The 19,634-nt window shown below is 36.9% G+C and overlaps 1 protein-coding gene across 2 annotated transcripts in view; it reads right to left on the reverse strand.

Annotated features, from left to right (window-relative positions):
- Positions 1-369: 369 nt before the first annotated feature.
- ARHGAP29 (Rho GTPase activating protein 29) overlaps positions 370-19,634 on the reverse strand; it is a 77,193-nt gene continuing 57,928 nt past the window's right edge. For both annotated transcript variants that reach the window (XM_036256892.1, XM_036256891.1), the window contains exons 13-23: positions 17,440-17,597; positions 16,789-16,880; positions 16,404-16,508; positions 14,000-14,098; positions 12,867-13,006; positions 12,410-12,598; positions 12,003-12,140; positions 7,513-7,745; positions 5,543-5,873; positions 5,307-5,415; positions 370-2,616 (exon numbers count right to left, since the gene is read on the reverse strand). In XM_036256892.1, the coding sequence (XP_036112785.1) occupies positions 1,760-2,616; positions 5,307-5,415; positions 5,543-5,873; positions 7,513-7,745; positions 12,003-12,140; positions 12,410-12,598; positions 12,867-13,006; positions 14,000-14,098; positions 16,404-16,508; positions 16,789-16,880; positions 17,440-17,597 (2,451 nt within the window). In that variant the 3' untranslated portion in view covers positions 370-1,759. The remainder of the gene's footprint in view (positions 2,617-5,306; positions 5,416-5,542; positions 5,874-7,512; positions 7,746-12,002; positions 12,141-12,409; positions 12,599-12,866; positions 13,007-13,999; positions 14,099-16,403; positions 16,509-16,788; positions 16,881-17,439; positions 17,598-19,634) is intronic.

The following is a 19,634-nucleotide window of genomic DNA, read 5'->3' on the forward strand; positions in this document are numbered from 1 at the left end:
TACAATTCTTTTTTTTTTTTTAATCCTCACCCAAAGATATTTTTCCATTTATCTTCAGACAGAGTGGAAGGGAGAGAGAGAGGGAGGGAGAAAGGGAGGGAAGGAGGGAGGGAGAGAGGGAGAGGGAGGGAAAGAAACATCGATGTGAGAGAGAAACAACCGTTCTTCTCCTGCATGACCCTGACCAGGGCCAGGAACCGAACCGCAATTGAGGTACTTGCCCGGAAATGAACCCAAGACTCTTTGGTCTGCGGCGCTATGCTCTAACACTGAGCAAACCTGGCCAGGGCAATTCTTTTATATTTTGTACAATGAGGACTAAAGACAAGGCCCAGTACAAAGGATTTATTATATAAAACTATGTAACAACTTCCTGTAAAATGCATTCCATGTTGTATCCAGTCAAGGGGCTATGGGCCTAGTGTTGATCACTAAGCCAACCGTTAATAAGTCTTAAAATTTCACCCCCTAAGAGGCAACAATTTCAGAAAAGCCACAAGAACTTGCAATAATTTAACAGGTTTATATATATATATCTATATATATATAGATATTTTTGTATCAAGTACAATATGGTCATACAAAAGCATTTACTACAAATAGAATTCACACATACAAAAGGAGGCTATTTTATTTTTTGTCCCTTTTATATCCTATTTTAGGCAAAATGATGAAACCCAGAAAATAACAGAACTGCACTAGTTCTAAAAACTGGGAATTTTATACGTGAAATATATCCAATCATCGATACCTCCTCTCAAATTCCAAACAATGAGGCTTACTGAACTATACTTAGAATCAACTTAAATAAATCTTTGCACGGTTCAGATGAAACATACATTGTCCAGGTAGAAAACGTACACAAAATTATTCATAAGTAAAAACATTTCATAAAAAAGAAATGTTTGGTTTGTTTTTGTAAAATCTAGATAATATCAAGAGGAAATGCATTAAATTTTAAAACATTTTTTGGACCATAAAATACCAAAAGGTTCAGAACTGTTGAACAACAAAAGTTTATGCAGAACAAAGCCAAAAGGTAAAAAACTATTAAATGTATTAAAACCATCTAAAGCCAAATACGACATAACTGCACTATATAATTTAGAAACAGGTTTAAGTGCATTTTCCTTGTACAATTCAACTGACTACCATTTGTAAATCTGGCAATTAACTGAAATACAATTAAATACAAATTTGCAAGCCTTTTGGCCATTATGTAAATATTTAAAAGTTAAGTAAACTGCCAACTGAAAAATAAAAGCTTACATACATACCGTAAATGCACAATGGTCAAAGATGTACTATAAAATTGTGTTTAAAAAACAATCATACTAAACAAAGATCTTTCAGGCACTTGCATTCAGAAACATTCCTTTTATAAATAAGCACAAAGTTTCATTTCAAAAAAATAAAGCTCATTTTTCCCTATTGCAGCTATTAGTTGAAAACTATATCATATATTAGGGATGCATTTAAATGGACCATTTTATGGGGAAAATCAACCAGACTTTAAAAAATATGAGTCCACCTACTTATTCACAACTTCAAAAATACAGATAATTCCAGTGAGACACAGACGTGGCCCTACCAAAAACAGTCTACCATTCAATATAACCAACACAGGGTAACACAATACAATGACAAAAAGCAAAATCCGTATTTGGCAATCCTACACAAAAGGGGCCCTGTCAAAACTTCTTTCATAAAACAAACAAAATACCAACACTTAAAAAAGAAAAGCTGAATTCTGTCAATTCTACACGAATTGTGGGGCTTCATCTTCAAGGTCTTCAAATTGTTGCATCCGTTTAAGCCTCGGCCTCTGACACGTTGGATGCACACTGGGCAAGTCATGTTCCTCGGAGTTCTCTTTAGGCTCACTTGGTGGCTGCACGGGGCAAGCTGGTGCATTTTCTGAGTCTGGAGTTGATTTCAGCACGTGCCCCTGAGGAGCATGAGCTGGGGAGGATGCTGCAGGTTTGTCCTCAACCCCCCTCACGCTACCAGCAGGAGCACGTGGCTTATAGAACGTTGTCCAGTGCTGGGGCTGGAGTGTTCTGGGTGCTCTGACAGGAGCAGGAGGGCAGGAGTCAGAGGACCTTCTCTCCGACACTTGTCTTGCTGACCTGACTGGTTCTGTGTATGGCTTACTGGGCTGGGTGGCACTGACTGGAGGGTCCCCATCAATCCTGGTGCTCGTCACCACTCCTTCCTGGAGTGTACTGGATACGATCACTGAAGTCTTTGCATTCAGGTCATTTTGTTTATCTCCAGTTTTTTGTAGAGTCCGCTGGTCAAAGCCATCAAATTTGCAACAAACACTAGGGGTGTCTTTTCTATTAACTCCTTCAAAGGTAGGATTCTTGCAAAGCTTGTCTGAATTTACATTTCCGATATTTCTGCCATTTCTCTCATGAGAGCTTGCAAGAAGCAGCAGTCTATCGACAGGCAAACTTACAGGTCTAGTCTTGGTCCTTGGAGTATACCTCTCAACAATACTGTTAGTTTCCCTATTGGATTTTAGAGTTAATGGCTTGGAGGATTTATAAACATCTTCCATCTTTTGTGATGCTGAATCAAGCTCTTGGTCAGTAAGCCAATGAACTCTGTTGTCTGAAAAAGGAAGAGATTTATTGAGTTACAGATGAACATGCTTTCCAAACAACAAGGGTCTTACATATTTTTTCCATTATTCTCAGTTATCTATGCAGAGGAGTTTAAAGACAGATGCTGAATAAAAATGTTAGAATTTTATATTTACCCAAATCAATATAATAAACGCTACAAAATCCACTGCAGGTTAGTAAAAAACAAAAAAGAAAAACAACACTTGAAGTACTTCTTTTTATGTGCCGTGCATAAACAAACAAGTAATTGCTGGGTCAAAGAATTGTCATGATTTCAACAGGCAGATATTGCTAAATTCACCTCAGAAAAATCACACCAATTTACAGCCAGCCAAATATAGGTATGCCCTTGAATCCCAACACTTTTGCCTAAATCTGCTACTCGTGTACCCTCAACCCGCAGTGAGAGCATATTATACGAAATGCCTTAGATGTCTTTCAATCTGATCAAGTAACAAATGAACTACAACATTCATCCTGTCCAATTAAGGTTCAATAGGTTTACTTTAAGGAAAAAAAGCCATGCATTCCATGTATTATTTACTCCTCAACTTACTTTCTTCTCTTTCCTATCAAGTCTGGACCCATGGCCCATGTTTTCTCAAACTAGAACCTTGACTGCCTATAAGCCCTGTTCTTTTTGCTGCGTTTGCCCTAAGAAATTCTGTTTCTGGAAAACTTCAGCCCTTTGCCCATGCTCTTTTGGGCAGTGGCCTGCTGACAGGTGCCCATTAGAATCACTGTCAGCTGTCATCTTATCTGACCTTCCTGCTTATCTGAGACTGCTGACCTCTACTCTCTGGGCTTCCAAAGTAACACTGCTGTTCTCCCTCCCCACGTTTACAGACCTCATTGTGGTCGAGCTGTAGACACCCATCAAAGTATATTCTTAAGTTCTGAGGGAAAACTCATAGCCTAATAGTGGAAAAGTGCACACTCTGAAGCCCAGTTGCTGGGGTTAGCTCAGCTCTACAACTTCTGCACAGGGCAAGGCAATCTCACTGTTCCTCAGTGTCTTAATTTGTCAGAAGAGAATCATAACTGCATCTATACTGACATGTAGCCTAAATGATCTAATCTGCTTGGAATTGTCTGGTATACAATAAGCACTCACAAGAAACATTTATTATTATAAGTATTCTAATTGGGAGCACTAGATCATGGGATAGTGAAATAAGCACAAACATAGGTTCAAATATAGACTGAACAATTTATCAGGGGCATGACCTCTGGCATGAGTTCACTTCTCTTGAACTATTAGGCTATGGTTGAGTGGGGCTAATACTACCTACTTTATAGAACTGATATGAAGATTAAGTCAGATAAACGTAATTAAACAGTAAGCACAGTGCTTAGCAGATAACAGGTAGATACTAAATGAATGCTGGCTCCCCTACTTTTGAAACCCAGACAGGCTATGTCGCCACTATTTGATTATATATCAAATTGAACACATATGGCTGAATTTTTTAAATTGGAATTTAGCTCTAGTGATGTATAGAATTACAGTAATAAATGAAAGCCTTTCCACTAGGTTGTCAGTTACCAATAACTGCAACTAAAATTATCCTACAGTGAATAAAATGACTGCAGCTATGGAAATAAAAAGACATAAACATGTATGTGTTTAATGTGCTAAAGGCAGGTGACAGGTAAAACATCTAAAAAAAAAAATTTTACGCCCTGGCCGGTTTGGCTCAGCAGTTGGAGGATTGGCCTGCAGACCAGAGTCCCAGGTTCGGTTCCCACTAGGGTCATGTACCAAAAAAAAAAAAAAATATTTAGGAGCTTTAAGACTCTAAATTTAAAAAATTTTAGGAGTCTAGTTGACTCCTTGTGAGCAGTGAGATCAACAGTAACAGAGATGCTAGTGAACTATCACACTATTTAACACATTTCTGCCATGACTGTAATTGGGCAAAAATAAAAACAAAAATATGTTCAGAAAGAGCTCAAAAAACAACTATAAACTCCAAGATATCTTTTTATAAGAAAGACTATTATGAAGAATGATATTCATTTAAAAGTAAGGTATACTGCCCAGGCCAGTCTGGCTTAGCAGTTAGAGCGCTGGCCCTTGGACCAGAGTTGTGGGTCCGATTCCAGTCAAGGGCAGGGCCTTGATTGTGGTGCGTCCCCAGCCCCAGTTGGGGCCTTCAGGAGACAACCAGTCTGTATCTCTCTCTCACACTGAAGTTTCTCTCTCTCTCTCTCTCTATCTGATAGATAAATAGAGAAATATCCTTGAGTAAGGATTTAAAAAAAAAAAAAGGTACACTAAAAGACAACTTTCTTTATGGCTAGCAAGATCCATTTAGTAGAAGAAGCTTCTTTCTCTGACTTCTCTCACCTCTGCTCACCTTGGCTTTTATTCATGGTTTATTGACATAGTTGTTTTTTTAATACTTTTCATTTTTTCCTTTTTTTCCCATTATTTTAGAGAGAGGGGGAGAGAGAGAGAGAGAGAGAGAGAGAGAGAAATACCGATGAGAGAGAACATCAATTGGCTGCCTCCTGCACGGCCCCCACTGGGGATCAGGCCCACAACTTGGGCATGTGCCCTGACCGGAATCGAACCAGCGACCTCCTAGTGCATGGGTCGATGCTCAACCAGTGAGCCACACTAGCCAGACTTATTGACATAGTTTTAAGTCAGTATTTTACATGGCCACTCACCAATGAGACATGCATCACATTTTTCTAACGCATTCTGCTTTTGTTCTGATTCCTCATATGATGCAGCTGGTTCAGGAATTTTGGTTTCACTGCCTGCAGTATGGACATCCTGTAGATGGGAGAGAATTTTTAAACTTGAAGAAGCAAAACACACCTCACAACAAACAGTTCAAACATTTTTTAACAACATAAACACTACAAAGTTCCAACACAATTCCATAAAGGTCAAAACTCACTTCCTTTGAAGAGAAAAACAGCTGCTTCATGAAATGCTCTGGGTCTCTTTCTTCTGGTGATAACAGAGGCTTCAGAATACAGCCTTGCTCCACCGGAGGTGCCACACCGCTGGTACTACACACGACGACATCTTGTGGCTGTAGGGACCCATCAAAGATCTTCTGGGAATAAGTAATAAGGAACTCTACCAGCCGTGCTTGATTTGAGTATTCAGCAAGAGAGGAGATGGTGATAGGAGCAGTTGTGGGCCTTGGCCTAATGAGACTTGGTCCAAATATCACCCCCAAGTTTTTGGAGTTCATCTTGTTTTCTTCAGCATGATCTACGACCCTGCAGAGTAGAACACATACAGCTGTATGAGATTTGCCTGTTAAAGTTCCTTGACAGCAGTTAACTGTGGGCTAAGAAGGATTGAGAAAAAATAGGTCCAAGAAAAAAAAATTTGATTAAATGTTGACCACGCACTAAGTTGGGTTTCATACTATCAAGATAAATTTTAAGTAAGTAGAAGGAACTACTAGAGTTTTACCAGCAAAAATTAAAAAAAAAAAAAAATACCCCTAAAAGCTGTAGGTCCTTAGGCTGGAACGTAAACATCCCTGTCCAATTCTCTCTCACTGCCCACAGCTAGTCTTCAAGCCTCGCTGATTCTACTTCCTAAAGACCTCTCTGCTCTCCTGTCCCTGCCACTGCTCTGGCCTTACTTCAAGCTCTCACCACCTTTTATTTCTATGACTATTCAAGGAAATCTGAATTGAACTAAAGGCCTCCCCTCCAAACCATTCTCCATATTGCTTCCAGAAAGATCTAACAGACAAATCTGAGCATGTCAAGTTCCTGGCTCAAAATTCTTTAGTGGGTACAGAAGGAAGAGTCAACTCATCTGCCAAGTATGTGAGATTTTCTTTTCTTTTTTTTTCTTTATATCCTCACCCGAGGACATTTTTGCATTTATCTTCAGATAGAGCGGGAGGGAGAGAGGGAGGAAGAGAGAGAGAAACATCGATGAGAGAGAGTCACATTGAGTGGTTGCCACCCACACGACCCCAACCGGGACCAGGGACACACTGCAACCGAGGTACATGCCCTTAGCGGGAACAGAACCCGGGACTCTCTGGTCCATGAGCCAACCGTCTAACTGCTGAGCCAAACTGGCCAGGGCAAGATCTTCTTTACTAGGCCTCTATCTAGCTCACTACTGCCACTGCTTGTTATATCCTCGCCTAACCAAATCACTTACACTTCCCAAATGCAAAATGATCTCTTATGTCTCTTACACTCTTCTGCACATTCTTTGCCACCAAAACATTGTTTAGTTCTTCAAGTCTGGCACAGAGCTACTTTCTCTGATTCATGATGCCCCCATCTTTCCCTCCCCACCCCCATCTTCCTCTGCATGCTGTGTATAGCTCCATTACAACATGAACGATGCTGCACTGCACTGGTCTGTCCCCCAAGTTGACAAGCACAGCAGATGACAGAAACCTTGTTTCATTCTTGTTTCCCCAACCAGAGCCTGGCACATAGGAGGCATCTGAGGGAAAGATGCTGGTTACATGAATATATATATTCATTATCTCCCTTCCCCTAACACATATTAGAAGTGAAATGTTCATTTAAAAAACATCAGCACAGCCGACAGGATAGCTCGATTGGTTACAGCGTTGTCCCGATACACCAAGGTTGCGGGTTCGATCCCCAGTCAGGGCACATACAAAAATCAACCAATGAATATATAAATAAGAACAACAAATCAATGTCTCTCCTTTCCCTCTCAAATCAATAAATAAAAGAAAAAACAACAATAGCACAACAATGTGAATGTACTTAATACTACTGAACAGTACACTTAAAATTATTAAGATGGTAAATTTGTTATATGTATTTTACAATTTAAAAAAAAGCAAAAACAAAAACTGATCAATTATCCATCCACTAATGGGATGCTCCTCTTATACAAAGTTCTTACCGCTTAAGATGTACTATGAGGTAATGAAGACTGTTAAAATTTGATACTGGCAATTGTCTTAGAAGGTCTTTGCTTTTTAGAAGAATTCGGTTTATTTCTATACATGTACTTGGCCACTTTTTGTCCTCGAGGCTATCCTTTTTTGTCTCTTGTTCTTCATTTACATGTTGGATCTCTTTTGCAAGGTCTATAAATTCCTTGTACAATCGAAATAAAACAAATGGTTCTGGGAGCTAAAGAAAAAAAATTATATTAGAAATGTCATTCTGTCCTTTCCCCTGTTAATAATCTACCGAATAGCTACTGAATGGTTCAACATGTCCCTTCTGATTAACAAGACTTCGGGTTAATATGCACATTTAGAAATGTACATACATTTGCTACAGATGTGATCTATAAAGTGAATCTGATATAATCACCATAAATCATATCTTTATTAAAAGGGAGTTCATTGATAATCAGTCTAAACCTTACATTAATTACTGCCCCAAAGTTAGCATGATCTTCAGCTGTTTTACTGAAACAAACCCAGGATGATACATAAAATAAGTCAATTTAATTAGGAAAAGCTAATACTCTGAGTTTTACTGGTATGAGGGAAACAAAATTCCATAGGGTCCTTGTGTTTCCCTTAAATCAGACTAAAAATTAGGATAAGATAATATGACTTACAAGAAAGAAACTGTCAACATTTTATTTACCTAATTTTTAAATACAACTTGAATTGCCATAAATAGGTCAACAGAAAAAGTTCCTCTCTTAAACAAGCAAAGGGTATGATACCTTGATCTGTCTATTGACATAGCTTACTGCAATATTTCTACTGCTCAGTGATGGAAACAGTGTATCTCTACTTAACTGATGTCCTATACTCTCTGTGGTTAGGCAGCCACCTGCTTATCCAGTTTCCTCTGCTGGCCCCCAAGAAGGGATGCTTTGAGATCGATTCCTACCTCCACCGCTTCGGGACCTGAAGAAAGTAACTTAATCTCTTGGAGTTTCAGATTTTCCACCTGGTGTATGAATACAATAAAGGCTAATCTCTAATACTGTAGATCTGAAGCATGGCTTCCCACACTCAAGTCTTGGTCCTATAGTATTCCTAAGACAGAATGAGAGCTGATACTATTGGTCTTTTCCCTGACTGGCTAGAAGAGATAAAGAATGATTAACTTTGATTTACAGTCATTCAAAGGTAATTTGTGTCCACTTCTCAGTTGACAATCCTATAAAATGTGATTACAGAGACATCAACAGTTTCCTGGGCTAATGTGGCAGGTCCAACATTTGTACATTTCCGTTTCTCTGAGGCCCCAATGAAATACAGTTAAGCCCACAGAACTGAGAGAACAGGAACGAATGAAGCCAAAAGCAATTTCATAAGCTGAAGAGCAGATAAACAGTGCTGACTTAGCAGGCCAGAGAGAGCTGCAGTTCCATACTGACATCCAGCAGTTTACAGAACCCTAACTAAGGAGACTCAGGGGCTGTCAGCATGAGGTCCTCCAACTCTGCAGGAGGGTGGGCTAGCCAAGAAGCATTAGATCTCTAAATCCTTATTTCTACTCCATGTTCCTGAGCAACTTCTTCCCCACAAGTCTGGAATTTGTCTGGGCAGTGTAAAACAGGGTTCTTTGAATGGGCAATGTCAAGCACAAGAAACAGGTAACTATCTAAAAATAGAAATTTATCAACTGTATGCATGCTGAATGCAGAGATCCCAGAACCTTCTAACCCTATTTGGCTCCCAAAGTCTGGCACCACACCTGTAGGCAGCAAATGACCCTTCCCCCTGGGGTATCAGACTAGACTAAGAATAGAGACCTAGAGATGCAGACATCAGGTGTTTCCCCAACAGCGCACCTAGATCACACTACAGTAAAACTCAAAATCTTCAAAGCCTTCATGTATTCAAGAGCTTCCAAAGACATTTCAATTCCCAAGTCTTTCATTTTAAGCAAAAAACCATGGAAGACAAACCAAAATAGGTTAGAAAAAAACACCTCCAAAACTTCGTCTAAAACTTTACTGTCTAAATAGTAGCCACTAACCACATAGGGCTACTGAGCACTGGAAACGTGGCTGGTCCAAACTGACATGTGCTTAGTTAAATGAAAAATACAGACCAAACTTGAAAGACTCTAACAACAACAAAGTAAAATATTTCATTAACAATTTTAAAATACTGATTAGATGCACAAATACTTTCAATGTTAAATAGAATATTAAAATTAATTTCACTTTTTTTTTTTTTTTAATGTGGCTACTAAGTATTATATATGGGGCCCACATTATATTTCTATTGGATAAGGCCAGAGGTTAAACAGAGAAAGAAACCCTTTTTATTTACTACATTTTTATTTATTGATCTGAGAGAGAGAAGCATCAATTTGTTGTTCCACCCATCCATGCATTCACTGATTGAGGCCTGTGTGTGCCCTGACCAGAGATCCAACTTCAACCCTGGCACATCGGGACAATGCTCCAACCAACTCATCTACCCAGTAGCGCAAGAACTTAAAAAAAAAAAAAAAAGTTATGAATACCCTCAGGTGGGTAAAATACTGCATTCATTTAAGAAGAAAGAATGCTATAGAAGAAACAGAGAACCAGAGTTCTTAGAAATTAAAACATGACATTAGAAATAAAGTACTTTACAGTAGGGGTGAAAGAAAAGCTTAGGAAATCTCTTAGAAAGTGTTAAAAGAAAACAAAAACCAAAAAAAATAAATAGAGAAAAAAGAACTACAGAACCAGTATAAGTTGTCAAGTATCCAAATATAAGTTCCAGAAAGAAAACTAAGGGGAGAAATTGGCCAATAATATAAAAGTTCCAAGAACTAAAGGACAAATAACCAGAATGATAGTTCACAGAATGCCTGAAACAGATGAAATACACCCACATCAAGGCATTTCATTGTGAAATTTTAAAATAGGGAGAAAAAGAAGGTTCCATAAGCTTTCAGAGAGGGGAAAAAAAAAAAAAAATAGGCCACATAGAAAGACTCCAGAATGAGCAGAATGAGAAGGATCTGAGGCTTCAAAGACAAGAAAAATGCCTTCAAAATTCTGAAGAAAAATAACTTCCAGCCTAGATTACTATTATCCTTCTACATCATCCACATTCTTCCATTCCCATCAAGAAAATGGAATAAAGCCTTGGCCGGTTTGGCTCAGGGGTCAGAGCGTCAGCCCATGGACCAGAGAGTCCCGGGTTCGTTCCCACTAAGGGCACGTACCTAAGTTGCAGATTGTCCCAGGCCCCAGTTAGGGTCATGTGGGTGGCAACCACTCGATGTGTCTCTCTCACATCAATGTTTCTCTCTCTTTCTCTCTCTTCCGCTCTATCTGAAAATAAATGCAAAAATGTCCTCAGGTGAGGATTAAATAAATAAATAAAATAAAATAAGAAAATGGAATAAAGACAGATAAATAAGGTTTCAAATATTTACTCTTATTCCACCTTGCTCAAGAGATGGGCATGACTAAAGCAGAAGAATATATCAATACAACAAAACACAGAAGACAGGTTGCTCCCTCACAGAAGACTAGAGGGTGGACCCAGGATAACACCTGGAGAGCAGAACGCTGAAGAGTGACATGTTCAGGTCCATGGTCACTATGCTCTTGGTAACTGTCTCTTCATTTTCACCACAGGACAGAAGGCAGCTGGGCTTGGCCCAGGTAATTTTTAACACTTGGCTCATCATGACAGTGTGCTGATTATCCCAGCAACCCCTCCATGAGCTGCTCCTTGAAGTCACGCAGGCCATTTATTTCACCCCACACGTTTTCTTTGAACCGAATCCTGTAAACCGCAGGTGCAACAGTAGCACAGAAACAGCAGCCCACTCCACCATATTCCTGTTGAATATTCCAGCTTACATGAGAGCCTTGCCTGATGCCCCAAGTGTGGTGAACTTCCAGGATTCATCCATGACCTTGCCCACTGACCTCCCACAAGACCTATTTTAAAATGTCAATGAAGGTAAAGCTGAACTATGACCCAGACTCTGTTCTTTCTGAATCAACCCTTCTTCTAACAATGTAATAGCCTTTCCTTACACAGCTCGATTTATGCTTTCTGCTTAGTTTTCTAAAACTTAGTTTTTTGAAATTTAATGTTTAGGAATACACAATAGGTGTTAAAACTAGTAAGAAAAGAGAGGGAGTTATTAACATGGTTGGGAAAGATCACTGGTGTGGGATTAGAAGCTGAAAGGGGAAGGCGCACATACGACCCTTTTGAAAGGTATAGTCATGTTCTACTTCCTTAAGCTAGGGAATGGAAAATGAATGTTTGTTTTTATTACTATTGGTCTGTAAACTAAAGATGCATTTTATACACACTTTGATCTATACATTAAGGAAGATATTAATATGCTCTATGTCAATGAAAATATGTGTGTAGCAAATGTAATCAGCAAAATACAAATCATATTTTTGCTCTCTTCTAGTTAATGATAAGTTTCAAGGGTAAAATATTTTACCTGTCGAAGGTATAATTTCAAGACATCACAGATATCATGTGAACTAAATTCTGAAATGTCTACCAAGTGCATCCCATTTTCCAAAGCTTGACACAATTTCTCTGTTTTTATCTTGTTTCCACATACACGATAAATTCCCTTGAGAAGAAAGGGAGAAAATAGTGCAAAATTCTGCGTTAGTACAAATGTCTAAATATGGACATCTAAATATATTTGATGTGTGTACTTCAATTTTTATTAATATTTTAGGGAAAAAATGGGTAAAATGAGGTAATATTTTCCAAATATGAATAAAATTACTTATTAAAAAATGAGAATACCGTTTTCCTTTAAAGTCTCCTTATCATGAGAACAAATCACACAAGCATTTATGTTTAAAAATTTTAATTTTAAGAGTTACAACTTACCTGTAGACACAAAGCTCTACTTTCAATCTCTGAGGCACATATTTTGAGTATAAAAGGGATGCCATCTGGTTCCTTTTTTGCAACCTGTGTGAATTCTGCTCCAAATAAGTGCATTTTCCCCAGAAGTTTTTGATGACCACAAATGATGACTAAATTTTCCAAGCACTTTCGGTGACAAACAAGGAGACACTAAGAAAATGATAGTTCAAAACTGGTTAACTTATCTTAAAATTATTCACAACTGGAAAAGCTATATAAGTAGAGTGGTAACACAACAAAAAATGAGCTTAGAAGGTATTACATGTTAAATTTGACATACATTTAACAGCAAAATAAATATAAAATTATAGAAGGTACACTGTGCTTCATTTGCAAAGATTCTAATTAGTAAAATTCATTTTAAAAAGTATAACACAAAAAGTGTTAAGGGGCTAATGTAATTCCAGAAAGATCTTACCTCTTCACATTCAACACCTTGGAATACCACAATGCCTTCACAATCCCTACACTTCGTGGGGGATCTCAACTTGCGAAACTTGTGAGTGAGAGCTGCCTTTGACATCAATGTTTTCTTATATGTTCCAAGTGAACTGGGTCCTTGCAATAAAAATTGATTATTAGACAAGAATTGTAAGATGGCATTTTTTTTCCATAGGATAGTATATTTTGAAAAATTTTAAATCATTCCTTTATTACAAAAAGCTATTATTTTATTCTATACAATCAAAATAAGGATCTAATTTAGAAATCTCTTACAAGGCATAGATTTATCAAACATTTTAATGATGAGTAAAAAAAATCACCACCAAAGATACTTCTAAAATAGCACAGCATAATATTTTCAGAATCGGAAAGTTAACAGTTATTAATATGCCCTTTAGTGAGCTGGAAGGGTGTAATAACATTCTTAGAAAATACCCCTTTTATAAAATCTTCAAAGAAAACTAGCTGTATGAGATAACTGTGTCATAACTGCAATAAGGATAAGGCTATTCTTAAATCATCATAAAAGTATAGATAATACTAGGTAGTAATATATGAATATCCTGCTGGAGGTCAAATGTTCTATATTATTTTAGAAAATGATGCTAAAACAGGTATCTGGAGGTTTCAAATATGCAAAAGTAATTTATAGGAGTCTAATTTAAGTCATTAAGGTAAAAGACTTCTCTTTTATATCCTTCAACATCCACAACTTTCCATGTCCTCAAGAAATACACTTATTTACTTTTCCTGCTTAACTCTGTGCTCTATTTCTATTGAAGAGGTTTTTTCATAATTTCTCATGCATGGCAACACTTTCAGCAGGTAAATCACAATATTAGGTTCATGAAAGATAAAAATATCTAGCCTACTTTAATACCATGCCTAAGGTTCACCTTTTGTATTTGTAACATTTGATTAACATATTTTCAGTCCATACTTGTACATACATTGTTGGGCTATATTTGATATATTTAAGTCATTACAATGCCTTTTCTTTAATACATAGCAAAGTAATTCTTTAAATTATATTCTTTTCCTAATATCATGCAGTGCTACTGATTCAATTGGGTTAGCGAGAGCTTGATTCAGTGATAGTTTCAATACCAGCTTCTGAAGGGGACGGTGGCTCTCTTTCATCTAGATCATCTGCAGAAGACATGGTTCCACTGGATGGAGTTCGTGGAAGTTTTCGATGAAAGTCTCCTAAAAGAAAATAATGAATACAACAATTACCTGCCAATGCACTGTTGAATTTTATAAATGAGTAATGACAACATCTTCTTGTTGTTGTTATTGTTCCACTTATTTATGCATTCATTGGTTGCCTCTTTATGTGCCCAGACCAGAGACTGAACCTGCAGCCCTGGTGCATCGGGACAATGCTCTAACCAACTGAGCTACCAAGCCAGGGCAAAATGACATCTTTTAAATAACACAGTCATACTATTTTATTAGCTACAATGTAAAAATTTGCTTCCATTCTCAGACTTTGGATACAGAGATTTTGGATACCGATTTCTGGAAACAAAAGAAAACTGAACCAAAATGGACTTTTCCATCTGAATGTAAAATTGAGGATCATACATCCCAATGAGACCTAAACTGTTGATTTCTGATAGTAAGTATTTGAGATGGTAAGCTCTATAAAACTGGGAGTATTTTCTATTCACATCTTATATCTAATAACTAACAGAGTGGGTGACACAGTAACAAATAGCAAAGTTGTCATTAAATGCTTGTTGAATTGTTATAAATAAATGTATACAATATAACCTAAAGCTTTGTAAAATAAACAAAAATCTTTTAAATTCAGCAATACAACAGTATCACAGTTATGTTACCAGTAAGACAAGAGACCTAGAACCAGGAACAATGATTCCTGGCAGGGAACTGAGAGCACAGGATGCAAACACGCTATGTCAGCAAAGGACACGGCCATGTGTATCTAAGCATGTTCAGAAGAGGCCCAAAAAGTCAATGACATTTCTTTTTATTTGTTCCCTGCTGATATTGGAAACAGGGTTATGGTTAATAATTCACTTAACTCACAGCCTTAACTGCCTAAGGTTCAGAGTTAGGAAGGGCTTTATAAATTATTTAAACTAACAACCCCCACCATGGCCCCAAGATTCTTCTGCTTAAAAGGTAGTCACCTAGTTTTTGCTTTGAATGTGTCCCCAATGACTGAGAAATCATAAGGTCACATGTTCCATTCTTACAACTACTCTAATTGTAAAATTGCTTCCTTATATTATTGAGCAGAAATCTGCCTCTCTATAAATCCTAGTCTTAGGTCATACTTCTCCCTAAAGGAGCAAGCAAAAGCACTTTACTTAACACTTACAATATTTAAGGACAACTGTCATGTTCCCGAGTTTCTTCTTTCCCAGACTAGGCATCTTCAGGTCTTCACCCATTTATCTTATGGTCAAGTTTCCACATTTTTGTCTAATTAAAAGAAGTCTCATAGGGTTCCAAATAATTTAGGGTTTTCTCTAAAACAGGTCTTGATTGAACACTGTTTTTTAAAGCTAATTACAAATATTCAATTAAATATTTAGGCTCACATCTCCAAAGTGTCCCCAGAACAGAACTAGTTTTGAAGGAGGCCACAAAGCAAGCCTACAAACTACAGTGCTGCATGGAAATTATTTCTAACCTAAATTCAAGAGATTTCTTTACATGAGTAAAATTTCTATAATATGTAGAACCTAAAAAATAATGCCTTGGATTTTGTGGTTAAATCCTATAACGTTATCTCCTGTAACGCTAAGATCCTAGGAGGAAGATATGTTGCCAGGAAGAACAGAACTGAATCAGTCTTTGGCAGAGGAGCGGAGAAGAAGCCATGATAGGAGCTTTCAAAATACCCTCTCTGCCTCTCTAAAGAGCATGAGATTATCAAAGTACCTTAAAATACATTTATAAAACATTAATAAGAATAAGTAATCATAGATACAAGAATTAGTGTTAACTATGTGTTCATTATAGCAATTAACTACAAAACAATCCAAAAAGTAGATGATAGTTATGTTAACAGAATAGAATACTATCCAAAGTATAATAAAAAATAAAGATGACTACTTACACCAATATAGACCTCAAAAAAAAAGAAAAGATGCAAGAAAGAAGTCACAAAAGAGCATGATTCCATCTGCATATCATTCTGAAGAAGGCAAAGCTCAACTAGGTATAGGTACTAAAACATTTAAAATAGCTAGGGAATGAGTAACAAAATTCAGGATGATGGTTTATTCTGGTTGAAGGGGGCAATGTTATCATGGAGGTGTACAGAGGGCCCTAATATACTAATAGTGCTCTATTTCTTAGGCTGGGTGGTGAATATAGAATGGGTTGTTTTATTATTTTTCTTTTAACTATACATATATACGTACAAACTGCTCTCTATGAGCTAATTCATTATAAATATATTTATGAAATATTCCCCAAAAGGAATATTTTCATCTTTCATTGAATTTTCAACTGCTAGACTTAAATACTTATATACCTGGACTTATAGATTCTGAATCCAGAGATCTAGACTCGCTGCTTCCTCCAGTGCTCTCAGAGTCACTGAACATCCCAAATGTCCATGACCTTATAAAAGAAGGACCTTTAAGAAAAGAATATTTAACATTAAACTTGGCTGCAGATAGATTATAAGGCAAAATACTGACATCATATACAATGAGACATATCAAGTTTCTTTAACTGTAATCAATAATTGATTTTAAGACAAGCATAGTGCTTAATTAAAACTGTGAATAAGGCTTCATAAAGTTACAATTCAAGGCCTGTTTTTTAAATTCCAGGGTTGCAACTCATTTAATAATCACATTTAAACAATTTGATCTTTCATAAAAATCAGTGCTGTCTTTAGTGTGAAAACCCACCTGTGATATCTGCACTGTTGGAGCACCTGTCCTCTTCAATCTTACTACAACTGTCAGGAAGGCGTGCAACATCCTCTAAAGAGTCAGAAGGTCTATAACCAGAAGTGTTGGAACTATTTGTTAATTGTTTAGTTACATTTCTAAGAAAAACCCAAATACAATTCATCACCGAGGATGTCTAATAATCAGCCTATTTTATTCTCGTTTCAGAAAAATGTCAATTTAATGAATGTAGAGTAATTTAACTAAATATTAAGAACAAACCATATTTCATGGTTCAATTTCCTAAAGGAGATATGAGTAAAAATCATCTGTACTAATTACAGCTGAAATATAGTAAAGAGTAGCAAAAGTAAAGTTAATTCATGTCATGGTTAAATTTTTCTAGTATAATCTCTGTGGATAATGTATATTAAATCTGTGTACTATACATTCAAAATAGGTATGACCATGGTGTACCATTCTCAAAAGATTCCTAAATCTCAAAGAACTAAGCTCTGGGTCAAATAAAAGGCTTAAGACAAAACAAAACAAAACAAAATTAAAGTTAATTCTGCCGAAGTTGAAAAAGATACCACTTCATACCAGATAGGAACTTAGCAATAAATATTTTCTCTCTTGACAAAATTTCAGCTGTACATTAATTCTCACCCATCAACTTTATCTTCTTCGGTTGAACTCGTGGCCCTGACAAATTCAGTATACTCTTGGCCTGGATCATAGAGTTTGGCACTATCACAAAGAGACTGCAAACTGTTCGCAAGGGAGGCAGCCCGTACTTGTTGCATTTGGAAAAGGTTAACTGTTACCTATGATTACAGATAGAGACAAAAGGCAAAATAACTTATAATATACGGAATGCTGTGTAAATACACATTTATTTCCAATGACAACACCAAGAAAAAGGCAATACAGTGAAGCACGCAACACTGAATATCATCAAGAGCATACTATGTTACCTGACTTTGTACAAGGTCTAGATCAGGAAAAAAAAAAGTTTTAATCCAATATCCAGGAACAAGTGTTTCCAGCAAAACTGGCTTTAAACTGAAAAGTTAAAAAATACAATCCCATGTCCCTACTGGTTCACAAATTTGGGAGATAAATGTATTTTTTGAGGATTCCCGGCTTTGTACTCTAATGGTCTGACCACAATTGTCTAAACTCTTATGTGAAAAATGTGGGGATGAATTCTAATCAGAGCACTATTAGTTTGACTTTTATTTAGAGCACTATTATTTTGACTTTTATTTTTCGATCCTATAAAAATAGAAATGCTTTATATGTATAATGTATCCTAGAGTACTCAATTTTTATAATTATGTATTATCTTGAATGTACTCTATTCTCAATACATTATTCCTCTAAGTTTCTACAAATGTCTACATATCTCACTACTACTACTTATAGTAACAACAACAATATAGCAGCTGACAAGAGCTTCTGAGAACTTTACATGAATAATAAATTTAATGTTCACAAAAACTTAGGCTTTGAGTATATTATGGCAAACAGATGAAATCCCAGTCCTCAGAGAGTTTCAATTCTCCTTAATTTGTGTCAGAGAGAGCAAATTAAGTAAATAAGATCATTTCTGGTAGTGAAACGACATATAATATTCTATAATATTGACAAATTATGGAACATGACCAGATATATGTGTATGGAAGGGTACTTCTGACATGGTAGGTTAGTGCAGCCCTTTCTGAGGAAACAACATTTGAACTGAGACCGGATATAAGCAAGAATGAATGACAATTTTCAGGGAGAAAACCAACCCAGACCAAAGACCCCAGGGCAAGAACGAGTGGGATAGAGCTTGTTGCACTCAAGAAACAGGAAAAGGAAAGGTCAACATGATTAAAGCAGATTGAAAGAGGTGGAGCCAAAAAGGGAGGCTGTCATCTAAACCATGTGAAGGAGCCTGGACAGCTGTTAGGGGGCTAGAGGTGGTTGTTGAGGGATTTAAGAAAAAAAAAGAAAAACTCATGGACACAGACATAGTGTGGTGATTGCCAAGGGAAGAGGGACTTGGGGGAAAGAGGAGGGTATGGGGGCGTAAATGATGTTGGAAGGAGAATGGACTTGGGGGGATGAACACACAATATAGTGTACAGATGATGTGTTGTGGAATTGTGTACCTGAAACCTGTATAATTTTGTTAAGCAATGTGTCACCCCAATAAATTCAATTAAAAAAAAAAAAGGATCTGACATGTTTCCTCTTCATGCTCTGGGTATACCAAATGATATGTTGAACTTATGACTAGCCGCTAAGTCTTTCCCAAGATAGACAGGCATTCCTCAAGGATAACTAAGATTCATCACAAATAGTATTTGAAAAATGAACCTAACAGAACAGCTTATTTGTGCCCTAACTTTTTCAAGGAACAAAGGAAACTCAAGCTGCAGATGGTAAAGCTTTAATTATGATGGTAAATTGAACTTACGCTCTTGATCCTAAAGGTAACTATAAATTTTTAATACTTTTAAATAAATTTTATTTATTTTTAATACTTTTAAATACATTTTATGAATCTAGTTAGGAACACCAATAATTTGACTGACATAACCAATTCATCTGCTGAATGTCTCTGGGTATTTATTAATAATAAAAGACTTAAGCAATAATATATATAGGTAGTCCAATCTTAAAATCTCATTTCCCTAAATTATTCAGCCTTCTCTCACACTTAGCAGAAATGCTAGAGTGAGGTCCCCATGGGGTAGGTCCTGCAGGACTTGGGTACATTAACTGGGGTGGCTCACAGGTACCTAAAAAATCATCATGACGCTAGACCTTTTTGTCCTTCAGTGTGCCTTCCAAGTCAGGGACTTGGTCCCTTT

This window comes from Molossus molossus, unplaced genomic scaffold (genome assembly GCF_014108415.1).
Source record: "Molossus molossus isolate mMolMol1 unplaced genomic scaffold, mMolMol1.p scaffold_m16_p_12, whole genome shotgun sequence".
Taxonomy (NCBI): Eukaryota; Metazoa; Chordata; class Mammalia; order Chiroptera; family Molossidae; genus Molossus; species Molossus molossus.